Genomic DNA, 13,515 nt, shown 5'->3' on the forward strand with positions numbered 1-13,515 from the left:
TAGAACTGGGGCGATTGGTTACATTAAACATTGGAGAGAGATGCATAAATAACATGCTTCTCAATTATTCAATATTAACGTTTAAGTTTCAGAATTAAGTAAAATTTTGGACCTAACTACTAGCTTTTTTTTACTCTGATTGAACCTGAACTTACCCAATGCTTCTTTAGAGTCACCACATTTTTTTTTGTAATTTTTGTAAAATGTATATTTACGGCAGCTGAAGTATTTTGAAAATATAGAATATTCTGCAGTATAAAATTTATTTCTAAACGAAACTAAAGCTTGACGTTCATTTGGGAAGTGTCAATTAACTTAGAGCAGGATTATTCGCCTCTAAGCAAGATTATTACAGAAGGAATTTTCCTGGTATTGCTGCAGCAGATACCAGTAGCGTATTTCCTAAGCAAGGACCAAATGCTGTTATCTATTTTAAACTCAGGTTTTCCTGTTAAAATATGCTTTTGACGTCGTAAAAGGAAAACAAATTAGCCCAATAGCATAGGCTATTTAATATCATAATAGCACAAGCTAATTTCAATATTAAGAAGGAATTAATTGAGAGGCATATAAAAAAGCCTTGTTGCTAATAAAAACAAAATAATATTTTCCAGCCTTTCAGATATGGCTATAGGATCTATTATATTCTAGATCAGAATGTTATTTAATAAATTGTTCTTCTATTCTCTGTAACCAATGTTACAGAGATAAAATGTAATTTTGATAAAATGTATTCTACGGCAGCTGAAAGTATTTTGTATTTTCATCCTTGTTTTCTGTCCTACTATATAACTATTCATCAAAAGAAATTACATCTTAGGAACATAGTTAAAACACGCACAACATAGATTGACACTACTCAGGCTCATGATTAGCCGCTCATCCACTTTAAATTAGCCGACACACATTCCATCCAACATAAAAATCATCCACGCATAAATAAACATATTATTGGTTTTTGCAATACCAAAACAGTCCTTGATAAGCAGTCAAGTTCAAAAGTCCTTACCGTAAGTGGATAATTTTGAAGGCTTGGAAGAATGTTGTCCAATTTGTCAAAATATCAAGAAGATCAATCATGTGAAAACCACCACAAATTACCTGCTGTTTTGCAGCGAGTTGTTCATTGAGTACCTCGCCCTGCTTTTTCAAATAATTTTTAACCTGGGTATAGTGCCTGATTCTTTTTCAATAGGAATATTAACACCTGTGCCTAAAAAGGGAAAGCCACTTAGCCAGTGCTCGTCTTTCCGACCTATAACTGTGGCTACAGTTTTTTGTAAGTTATTTGAGGCACTTATTGTCGATGAACTGCGGTCAAAATGCACAGTCCCAGAGTATCAATTTGGTTTTCAGCCTAGTCTTGGTTGTGGTCACGCTCTTTCTGCTCTTGTTTCGGCTTTGATAGATGCTGAGAAAAGCGGTGAGAGCATAGCTCTCGCTGCACATGATGTCAGAAGGGCCTTTGATTCACTAATTCATGAGCAGATTATTTTAGATATGGGCCTAGTAGGTGTTGATCCAAGTATGTTAAACCCTTTATATGATATGTATAAAAATTTAAAAGCTAGACTTAAGCTACCAATAACACCAAACCTGACAAATAACTCGGTACTCCTCGTTGAAAAAGGTGTAAGGCAGGGTGCATTGACATCACCTACCGCATTTAATAACAGCATCGTTAAACCACAATCTAAGTCAAATCTGACATACATTCTGAGAGGAATTGATCTATCGTTAATAAGCTATGCAGACGATGTACTTAGTTTGAGCCACCTCCTTCGCGGTTTAGAGGAGAATTTTATCCAGCTTCAAGTAGAATATGGAAAAATAGGCCTTCAGTTTAACGAAAAGAAATCTGATGTGTTGTTATTTAATGCTAAGCAAGGGTCTGCTGTTGATGTTAGGCTGGGTGGTGCTACTGTTCGGCTTGCCGAACACATAGTTTATTTGGGGATCCCTATTGGTCGGTCTATGCTTGAAACACGTCATCTTTTGCAGAGTCATCTGCAGAAGCGGATCTCTTTAGCGTATAGCCGTGTTGCAGTTTATAAGCGTCAGTTTGATCGGCGGATTTCGGCACATCTATATAATGCAATGGCACTACCTCATTATCTGTATCTAAGTCCCTTTTGGAGGATTTTCCAAAAGGAAGATAAGAAAGAATTGCGGTCTACATATTATAAATATGCAAAGTACCTCTTACGGCTTACACCATGGACAAGTAACCGTATTGTGACAAGTCGGTATGGGATCATCGACCCTAATGAAGCAATATTAGCCCAGATCGCCAGATATAACTCTAATATTGTTACTCATCCTTGGGCAATTATTTTGAGGCAATAGGTTTTTTGTTTTTTGTAGTTAGATACCCATTTGTTCTTTATTTTTCTTGTGTGTTGTGTATTCTTTTGTAGTGAGTTTTTTTTTTTTTGATGGGAAATAAATATGTATGTATGTATGTATGTATTCCTGTACAGTGATATTTAAAGTTGTATGTATGCAAAAGCGGTTCAGTGCTTCATCGAATGTTCTTTATAAATTATTCCATTGTTGTGATGTTTCTTTTTTTTTTTCTTTCTCATATTCCTTTTTTTTTCGTTTTGTCTGTATACTCCGTCTCTGTTTACTTTGTATTGTATGACGGGTTAGAAATAAATAAATATAAATAAATAAATAATCACATTAAATTATGAGATGACTTAAAACATATAATGAAATATCCAACATTTGATCATACCCCCTAACCCCCTTAAACACTCCTACATTCTGCGTGCATGTTTAGTGATGTGGGGACACAAATGAGCTATCCTTTGTTAATAATTTGCTACATATTTACAGCATTTCCCCATATTTGATTAATTTCACAGAAGCAAGACATTTAGTTTCTTCTCTGACATAATTTCAGGCCATCCGAAGCTAGGTGTAAGTTAGTCCTTGTTGATAAAAAGAAGAAATACACAAACACAAAGTATTGAAGCTTCATAAAATGATCTTAAACCAAAATTGGTAATAAGAAATTATCTTCACTTTAGTTCAGAAAATTTTAAGTAACAACTAAACCATACACAACCCGTTGTGAACTATAATCTAATCCATTTATCTAAAATAGCTGTTTTCGATAGCATTAGCTTATTGCAAAACATTCATAAAATGAAACAGAACTGTCGAATGTTTTAATTAAATTCAAACAATTTTAGAGACACTTCATCCTTAATTAACAGCGTTTCCATAAAAATTTCACTGGGCTCCTAAAGTTTTGATTTATTCTAAATGTGGATTACAGGTTAAAATCTGAAAAAAATTAGTACTTCTTATGCATATTTGTCCTTCTATGGAGAAATGACAGCCCCTCACATTATGGGTGGTTGTGTCTTCATTGGGGCTATTTGGGGTCACTATATATTTCTATTGTATTTATTATATATATCCAAACTATTTATCCTACCGCTAACATCTATAGATACTAACTAAAATTATTCCTATTTCAGATCCATATTTTAAGGTTTTGTCTAAAATTGGTTTGTTAGATATTATTGCTAAATGTATTTTCAGCAAGTATGGATAATTAACAGTGAATTAAAGATAGTAGGAAAATGTAGAGTGGAGATTACACCTGCAAAACAGAGATGAAAACATGAATTTTGTTTTGCTAACACTTTACTTATTCCCCACACGCAATGATTCATGCGACTCTTTAACGTAGTCAATTTCAAGAAAATCCAATCCCAATCTAGTCAACTGACAAGTCATGTTTCCCAAATGAACCTAAGCTATCGGCAACTTAAAACGCTAATATTTCTGCAAAGCATGAAATCAAAGACCGAAAACCTAGAACACGGCTTTTTTTTAGGTCTTTTTTTTTGTTTTTTTTAGGTCTTTTAGACGTTAGATTAGGTATTGCCTGCGAATCCAGTGCAAATTATTCTTTATTTATTTAACGCAATAAATATAAGTTGCCTGTGTGATGTGGAGACAAACGTTTTGGAGAACAGGAAAACAATTTACTAAATAACATTCTGATCTAGAATATAACAGATCCTGTAGCAATATCCGAAAGGCTTGAAAAGATTATTTTGTTTTTATAAGAAACAAGGCTTTCTCATATGCCTCGCAATTAATTCCTTCTTAATATTGGAAATTTACCTGTTTTTGCTATTGGGCTAAATTGTTTTCTTTTTACAATGCCAAAAGAATATTTTAGCAGGAAAACCTGAATTTAAAATAGATGTCAGCATTTGGTCTCTGTTGAGTAAATGTGTTACTGGTGTCTACTGCGGCAATACCAGGAAAAATCCTTCCGTAATAATCTTACTTAGAGGGGAATAACCCTACCCTGAGATAGTTGACACCTCACAAGTGAAAAATTTAGTGTCGTTTAGAAATAAATTTCATACTACTCAACAGTACATATGTACTACTCAACTACCCATCAAGAGAAATAACATCTTAGGTACATGGTTAAACAGATTATACCTAGGAACTTCCTTAGAAACGGTGACTTTGTCTTTGGATAGAGAAGGAGATCACCCAGACGATCGATTTTACCCAAGAAATACACAAGTCTTATGATTCTCAAAGCAAAAGAAGGTACTTAGAAAAATAGGAGTTTCTAAAGTTTCAGAAGAAGGAGGGAGTGGAATGAAACCCATTGCTACTGCAACTGGTCTTGCTGCTTTCATAATAGGGATTCTTCTGTTTAAGGACATACGTTAATTCCAAATGAATAAATGTAACATTTCGGATGTAATATCATAGTTTTTGGTCTTTTTCAAGAAGTTAAAATAATTTACCAGATTGGAGACAAGTGGCTTTATATTCTCCAATTAGGCGATAGCCCTCTGCACATGAATAAAAAGCTTCTTGGCCAGCATGCACTCCACTTAGGTTCACAAATAAAGGAGGAACTACATCTACTGCCATACTGCACGAAACATCTAAAAAAAAAAGAATGGTCAATACCAAAGTCTTTAGCGTCTTCGCCCTTTGATAGAACTAAAGATAAATTAAAGGTCTATATAAAACCTTACACAATTTGCACCATATCAGTAAAAAATAGCAGTTTTATGATAGCGTCAATAAAACATAAATATACATGAGCTAACCTACAATTTAAATATGAGAAAAATTTAAATTTAACTCATTGCGACACGTCAAATAAACTTCTTGCTAAAATTAAGTTTGAAAATAAATTAAAGAAATTCTGATGAACATGAAGAGAAAAGTTGAAACATAAGAAAAGAAGCAATAATCCGACTATTGACATATCAGTCGTCAGCGAGCTTTCATGAAATGAGGTTCCAAAATATACAAAATCTAATATATTGAATATGACCTGGCATTTATTCAATTTGAACTTGAAAACTTCGTGAACGTTTTCGTAACTTTATGTATTGAGAAGGGTAGATATCGGAACAATTATGTCTACACTGATTGGATAATAGTGGAGAATGAGGAATCATCCAGAAGTGACGCTTATAGATAAGTTGATCTATTCTTCATATTTATTTAAACTTTATAGGGAAAAATGGGAGATAATCAGGAAGTTTTGGCACAGATTAACCCTAAGCTCGCAAAATTAGGTACTATAAATATGATTGCAGATAATTTGAAAGGAATCCAGATGGAATTTAATACGCTATCCGCGATTATTGAAAATAAAGTTACAAACTTACAGTATACGTAAGGATTTGACGGAAGCACTAAAAAAAAATCTATTTAGAAATGGATTCCTGAAGAGCAAATCTAATCCTTTATAATTTTGCACCAGTGAATAAAGGTCCTTCATTAGAAAAAGACATTATCCAAGAATTAAATAAAGTGACACAGGATCTCCAGCTAAGGATCCACCACCTTTAAATTTATTTAGACTAAAGTCCTCCAGAGAGTTGAGGCCCGCGCTAGTTAAGCTGACTAACTGATTTTGCTGTGACTTCTTACTATGTTCTGAGTCGAGATGTTCAAATCGGGACTATGTCTGAAATTTTTCCCTATTGCAAGGCCTTGAAATTTAATGGCGAAATAATGAGAATGTGTTGCGCCTTGGGAACAGTTAAACTTCCGCAACTGGCTGACCCACCAGAGCTATTTAAGACTTTGCTTACTGGGTGTACGTCTGAATCGAAGCGTTTTTTTTTTTTTTTTTTTTTTTTTTTTTTTTTTTTTTTTTTTTTTTTTTTTTTTTTTTTTTTTTATCAAACGTCAGAAGATATAACTTATGTGTCCAAATGACTTCGTTTGGTGCCCAAATCGAAGATCAAGGTCATTTGATGTCTACTTTCAAAGTAAAAGGGCAAATTTATCATAGAGCACGGTACCTTCTACCATTCTTAGGTGAGCATTACAGATTTTTGCATCTGTACGTCATCAGTGATAACAATGCTGAATTGAATGCACGTTGCGGAATATCTCCCGACGTGGAAAGGACCATCGGTTCCCAGTTGCAACATCTTTTCCACGAAAATAATAATTTAGTGCGTCTGTTCAAAACAGCAATCGATTTGATGCCTACTGATACACATAAAATTATTATTTACGCTGACAAAACGCCCGCTGGTGATCATGTGCGTAGGCTATCACTTTAATATTAAATTGATAAATCCAGTCACTCACTAAGAAATAGATAATAAATGCAGCGCAATGAACTATTATGCCTATAGAGTAGTGATTCGTCAGGATGAGGAGAATTATATTTTTAAATGCCGTCAATTGTTTCACCAATACATCGTTGATATGTATACAAACATTGAATCAGAATGTTAGCTATTCATCTGTTTGAATCAGACCAAGCTCCGCTCTGAACAATACATTCTTTTGCGATATGCATTTGTAAATGACAGTGATATCACTAACATACCACTTGCACTGGTGATACCACTTGCATACGTGTTGCTGGGGCGCATAGCGCTACAGCAACGCGTGGCAGGGATGTTACAACCCGTTACTGGGGCGTGACAAAAAATACTGACACCCCACGTTTTGCTGGCACGCCACGCCTTGCTGTGACGTGCAGCACCACAGCAACAGCTAGTATGTATACATATATATATATATATATATATATATATATATATATATATATATATATATATATATATATATATATATATATGTATATATATATATATTAATATATATATATATACATGTATATATATATATATATATATATATATATATATATATATATATATATATATATATATATATATATATATATATATATATATATATATATATATATATACATATATATATAGTTCAATTAATATAGATATTAATATATTAATAATATATCAGGTTATGATTTAGCTATGAATACTAAGAATATGCTTTTACCCAGTGGTTCTGGTTATACCCGTGGTGCAACTACCCCTGTTTCGCATTTTGTACCAAGTGCTCCAATTGGTGCTCCGGCTAGGGAACGCCTAGACAAATTGAAAACACAAGATAAAGGTCAAGTTTTTCTTCATCACTGGCCTGGTTTAAAAGTAGTGAGGAGATGGAGAACCAAAGTCAAAATGTGCCATTTGAACATGCAATAGAAGCGAAAGAAAGCATGTATGGTGTGATTTTTCAGAAATTTTAAAGGACACAGGAAAAACTTAATGCTGCCAAATTTGATAGGCCAAATGATGGCTCTCAATAACCTTCGAAAAATGCCCGTCATACCATGGATTAAAGACAAAAACAAGCTGATCGATGTCACGCAAAAAAAAACCTAGGTAACTATTTTCAAATAATCTGCCCATTAGTGGTACAGTACAACGTGACTAATATATGTGTTCAAGATTTTTCCCATGACAAAGAACAACGCCTAGGGAGGATATTAAGTTGATAATTTCTTTTATAGGTTATTTTATGCCACTAGGAAGAAGATGTTTGGGAAAGGTTAGAATAAAGAGTGGTACTTGTAGTTGCCCGTTGAGTGGAGAGTGGGAGGAAAATTTATTATATTTTCTGGGGTAGTGTAAAGGGTTAAGGGTTTTGTGAAGGAAAATTTTTGGAGTGGATGAGGGGGATGAGTCTGAGGTGGAGAACTTATTGAGAAATGGCTGTTTTATTAGTTTTAAGAATCTGTCGCGGTATATTTGTGTGGGTATAACCCATCATGAGGTTATTATGTGATAGTTTTGTTTCAATTGTTTGCATTAGTGTTTTTGAATCTCGTTCTCTAGTTTAATTAAAAAATATGAAACTCTAAAGTCTAAAATACTACCCAAACTTGATTATTCCTTTTCTAAATCAAATTATATTGAGCTTTTTTCAAAGAAGATATGACTTTTTTTTTTTTAATAATCAACTTACCCTTTAAAATTTAATAACCTTCGAGTCTCATACGTATTTTTACAGCTTTATTCCTAATCTTCCAAATTTTGGCAGAGAGAGAGCAAAAAAGGTTCAAAGAGGCCAATAATTTTCAGTTGGTTTTATTAACTTTGCAAAATACTAATATCAAATTATTCTATTGCACTCTATAGTCCATTTATACATTACATGAGAAATAGATGTAAAAATAATCCAAGAAAAAATATCAACATATTGTTTTAGGACTACAAAGCCAAACGATGTCAATTATTAAGGAAGATAGCACATAACTTTCATTTTAACCTTTTGCTTTAGGTATTAATAATTTTCTTGGTTATTTCGTCAATTTAAGAACAATAACTTTCACCTTTCATGTACATCCAATTAAGAATCTCCTGTGATTTTGCTATTAATTTGATTATAAGCTTTAGAAAACATTGAAAAATTCTTCGACTCTTTAACAAACCTTTGACAACTAGAGAAATGCTGTTGGCATGTCCATGGGGCGTGGCACAAGTAAAAATCCCAGTATCTTCATATTTTGCATAAATCACTGAAATTCTGTAGTTCAAATCTCGTTCATTTCTTTCCATTGACCATCCTGAAATTATTGGAGGTAAAATATGGAACACATTACAGATAAACACTAATACAATATATATATATATACATATATATATATATATATATATATATATATATATATATATATATATATATATATATATATATATATATATATATATATATATATATATATATATATATATATATATATGTTTGAAAAATATCGGTAAGAGCCATAATTTTGGAAAAAAAATATGTTTCTTAGAAAGTCCTGATCAATAATTTTAATATTTTAATCCAAACTAGAAAAATACCTGAAAATGTTAGAATTAGTTTGTTTTGGTTCGACAGAATTCACTCACTACTTGGTTAAGCTTACAGGTTTGAACTTAACCAGTCATATAATGTCAGCAGGAAGGCCCAAAAAACAAAAATTTTCATTTGTTACAAACGACGATTCGATATTTTGACAAGAAATTACAACAGTTAAAAACCTTAAGAAAGAAAACCAAAAGTTTAAAGCTTAGAACATATCGTTGCTAGAAATCGGTCTAGCTTTAATAATCAAATATTTTGAAGAAAGAAGCAACCACGCCATTAGCTGTGTTCCTCCATATGTATTTATTCATAATTTGATCCCTTGTGCCAAAGAGATCAGGCTTATATAGAGCTAGTTTTTCATGCACAAGTTCAGCTAAAGTTGCCTTCTTTGAACATACCATGTTTAAGTTTTGAAGGTCTTGCTAAAAAACTTTTTTCTGTTGTGTTGTGTGAAAGACGTTTCTATTCACTCCTCCAAAGGATAATTAGGGATAAAACTTTTCCATTCAACCTTGAGAAATATGAAGGTTCACTATTTACAGAAGATTCGAAGAACTATCAAAGCAGCAGCAACGTGAAAGTTCGGTGTTTTTAGAAGAATCAATAGAACCACCGAATCTGCAAAAATATGAAGGTTTGTTCCTTTTAACATGATCTACCATCTAACATGAGTAGTTAATGCCATAATGAAATAGGAGGGTGGTATACCACTACTCTTTTCTTCCTCAGTGGTTTAAGATCACGAAACAGGTTTAACGACGATTTCCCCAGTGCTACCATCTACCTAACTAAAGTCATGGATGGCAATATTTCTTACTACAGTTTATAGATGGGGACATGTTTTCTTTTCCAACGACCCATCGTTTTTGCCTTTAAGCAGTTTTTTACTGAATTAATTTAAAAAAGAAAAACTTTTCGAAAAAAATTTCTAGAGAAAAGTAAAGGCCATATTAAACTTGAATGTTTGATATATAGTCCTATTAACTATTGAAAGATCATTAGTTTAAGATTTTATTTCACAGTAATTTTATTTTCATTTTCAATGCTCCAACAACTGGAAAAGAAAATATTTGTAAAATTACTCGTTTTCAGTGAAAGCACCCATAACGTAGTAGGCTTTATACTTTTATAGTTAGGGAATTAGGGAAGAATGTGAAGTACTCACATTCTTATTTGTAGTGAAGCTATGTTTAAACTATGATTGAACAGTCTTGGAAAGAACTAATAAGATCAAAATGAATATTTGAATATTTGAACTAACACCTTCATTCATTAACGTTTTAATTTTCCCCAATTCCTTAAGGACGAATCCTGAAACACAAGGGTCGTTTAATTTGAAAACTAAGAAGCTTTTTTAAAAGTACCAAAGAACTTTGGCATGAAGAGTGAGGTGTTGAGGAGGGGGAAACCCCCTCATTTACGTGATAATTTCTGTTCGTTTTAGGTTTTAATGTTGCTGCTTATTTTCATTTGAAGAAACTTGATTTTTTATTTAATTTTTTCCACGGAAGGAGCATTTTGAATGACAGAAGGAAGCAGTGACTTCAATATGTATTACTTAGACAAGTCGTTTAGAAAATAAGAAGAAGAAGAAGAAGAAAAAGAAAAAAATAAACGATCGAAGCGTTACCAAAACTTAAAAGAAATTTCCTGACGAAGAGAAAAAAAAACTGTTCTAAGTAATTGAAGGTAATGGTACCCAATTAAATTGCATTATTCACAATTCTTACATTTCCAACAAGGATAAATACAAATGAAGACAAACATGATTTTCACATTATATCTTTTTATACAAGAATCATTAACTAAATATTTTATTATGAAACTTACACTATTAAGAAGTGCATCATGGCCAATATCCACACATGTTGGATCTAATATAATAATTGGTTGTATTTTTCCAGATATAATAATGACTTCTGGGCCGAATTCTTTTTTAAGCCCTTAATGGGACCCAAAGAGTAACTTCTTACCTTCTCTATATTTTTCAAAATATGAGGTAACGTTAAAACTAGTTAGATTTGAAAACTAGATTTAGATGAGCCCTTAAACAACTCTCTAAGATGTTTCAGTGTTCTACTTACAACAAATGAGAAAAAGGAGAAAAAAAAAGAAAAAGATGACATATCAGTGCTAGACATGATAAAACTTAATTTTCTTTGTTGTTCAAGGCGGGGCTGTAAGTTTCCTGTTAAGGGTGCTCAACAATAGTTATTCCTATGATTTACTTTTTGTTTTGCTCTTATGTTATTTTCAAGGGATACCAGGGTCTTCTTATTAAATTCCTGCAAATTTGTTTTCAAAACAGCACTTTACTATTAAGAATAATGGAAATAACAATTGTCATTCCTGAATTAGCTACAAATGGCGATTTTTTCCCCATTAGACCGCCTTTTAAGAAATTCACCTTTAAACTTTTGGCTGTAATTTGGCTCCTAAATGGTTCAAAAAAGAATTTGCGTCGCAATCAATTATTATATTTAGTTAGAACATAAAAAGGCATCAAGTTATGTGTTCATGTTCTTGCTAGCTAAACGATCTAAAAAGTATAAACATACCAAAACAGATCTCATCTTTCTACCCCATTCTGTACAATTGTTCACTTTTCACTTTCTCACATGAGGTTTCTATTTCTATAAAATATTTTCACATGACCTTTTCCCACTCAATTCAGGAACGTCCTAATAAAATATACCAAAATGTGATGAAAATAGGATACTTTAGTAACAAAACTATGGAAAGTATAGTGGAAAATTATGGAAAGCACGCCGCTCAGAACGCATTATATTAAATACCTAACCAATTCTATATATTGAATACTTATTAATATATACCTGCATAGTAGTTTATCTCACTCAAGCTAAACTCCGAATGCACACAGAGAAAGCCGATTTAAACATATCAAGAACAAAAGTGTGGTTGCTACAGTGCGTAAGTACCTTTGCAGCTTTCAGAGGGACTGTATTTTCATTTTGGACATGTACACACCTGTCGGATAGTGACGGTCTTTTTGAGTGTATGTCCATTGAGGAACACCAACCTTCCGTGGAAAAATACAGTCAATGTGGACAACTGCTCCTGGCCTGACTAGGAGTTGTCCTTCTGGTGTTTCATATAAATTGTTTGAAACGTCATAAAATTGTAGTTGAGGTGAACCTTCGTCTGAAAGAGACAGACTATTAATGGGAAAAGTCATACCTAAAAAACCAAGGATCTAGTGAGTCAAATCCTACTTTTCATTTCTTATTCTTTCCAAAATCTTGTGTTCTGAGATTTGAAATACCAGTATTATAAGGAAGAGTAAGAATTTGCCAGGATATGACGAAAATATAAGTCTTCTTAATGTTGACAATTATTTATTTTCTGTATAAAACAATGACTATTAATCAAATCAGATGACTTTGACTTGACTTGACTTTATTAAACAGGAAACTATATACATACATAAATCTTACACAAAGTAGACAGGGAGGCAACTCATCTTGTCTCCTTTAACAATAGAGAGAGAAAAAAGAAGAAGGAATTACATCTTAATAGCTCACACGGAGTACATAAAAAAGAGAGAAAGAGAGAGAGAGAGAGAAAAGCGGAAAAAAATCGACTCGTAGACACGGATAGGACTTATAAACTAATTTATAAATAAATCACTTTACATTCAGTCCCCACTACTATAGGCAGAAAGAACCATCTCTTTCGATTTCTTTTTGTATATATAAAGTGATGGTGATTCATTTATTAAATCAAGTAGTTTATATTTATTGGCAATCTCAGGAAGTTAATATCTTAAACTTAGTCTTGATCTCTCATTTTTAATAAAAGGAAAAATAAACTTATTCTTTGCTCTTGATAAATGGCTATGTTTATTTTCAACCAAGAGTTTCATTTTATTGAAAAAATTATCACTACGTTGGATTTCTAAAAATCATATGCCTATATTAAGGTGAAAAATTTGTTGTAATTGAAGAATATCAAGAAATAAAAATGATGTTCTAGTTTCAGATAATTCTTTTGTCTTCCTAGGGTGTGTTAAAAAAAGGTCCAGGATTCTTATTGCCTTGTTTGGGACAATTTGGAGTCTTCGTAAATGTAAATGGAATGTCAGCATCCAAACGGTTACCTAAATATCTAAGTACATCCACTCTTTTTATGGAGGAAGCTCCACAACTGATAGTTTTAAATGACACACGCTTCACTGCTCTCGAACTTCTCCCAAAAATCACAAATTCCGACTTCTCTTGGTTAGGTATTAGTCGATTAGCATGAAACCAAGAATTTACATTAAAAGCAACAGTTCCGAGGGCTATTCATAGGTCCTCTTCG

General features: G+C 32.6%; 1 protein-coding gene across 3 annotated transcripts in view; it reads right to left on the reverse strand.

The window, feature by feature from the left end:
• The window catches only part of LOC136040982 (locomotion-related protein Hikaru genki-like), a 75,324-nt gene that overhangs the window by 14,772 nt on the left and 47,037 nt on the right, over positions 1 to 13,515 (reverse strand). For all 3 annotated transcript variants that reach the window (XM_065725459.1, XM_065725457.1, XM_065725458.1), the window contains exons 5-7: positions 12,184 to 12,357; positions 8,774 to 8,908; positions 4,794 to 4,937 (exon numbers count right to left, since the gene is read on the reverse strand). In XM_065725459.1, coding sequence (XP_065581531.1) covers positions 4,794 to 4,937; positions 8,774 to 8,908; positions 12,184 to 12,357 — 453 coding nt within the window. The remainder of the gene's footprint in view (positions 1 to 4,793; positions 4,938 to 8,773; positions 8,909 to 12,183; positions 12,358 to 13,515) is intronic.

This window comes from Artemia franciscana, chromosome 21 (assembly GCF_032884065.1).
Source record: "Artemia franciscana chromosome 21, ASM3288406v1, whole genome shotgun sequence".
NCBI classification, from domain to species: domain Eukaryota; kingdom Metazoa; phylum Arthropoda; class Branchiopoda; order Anostraca; family Artemiidae; genus Artemia; species Artemia franciscana.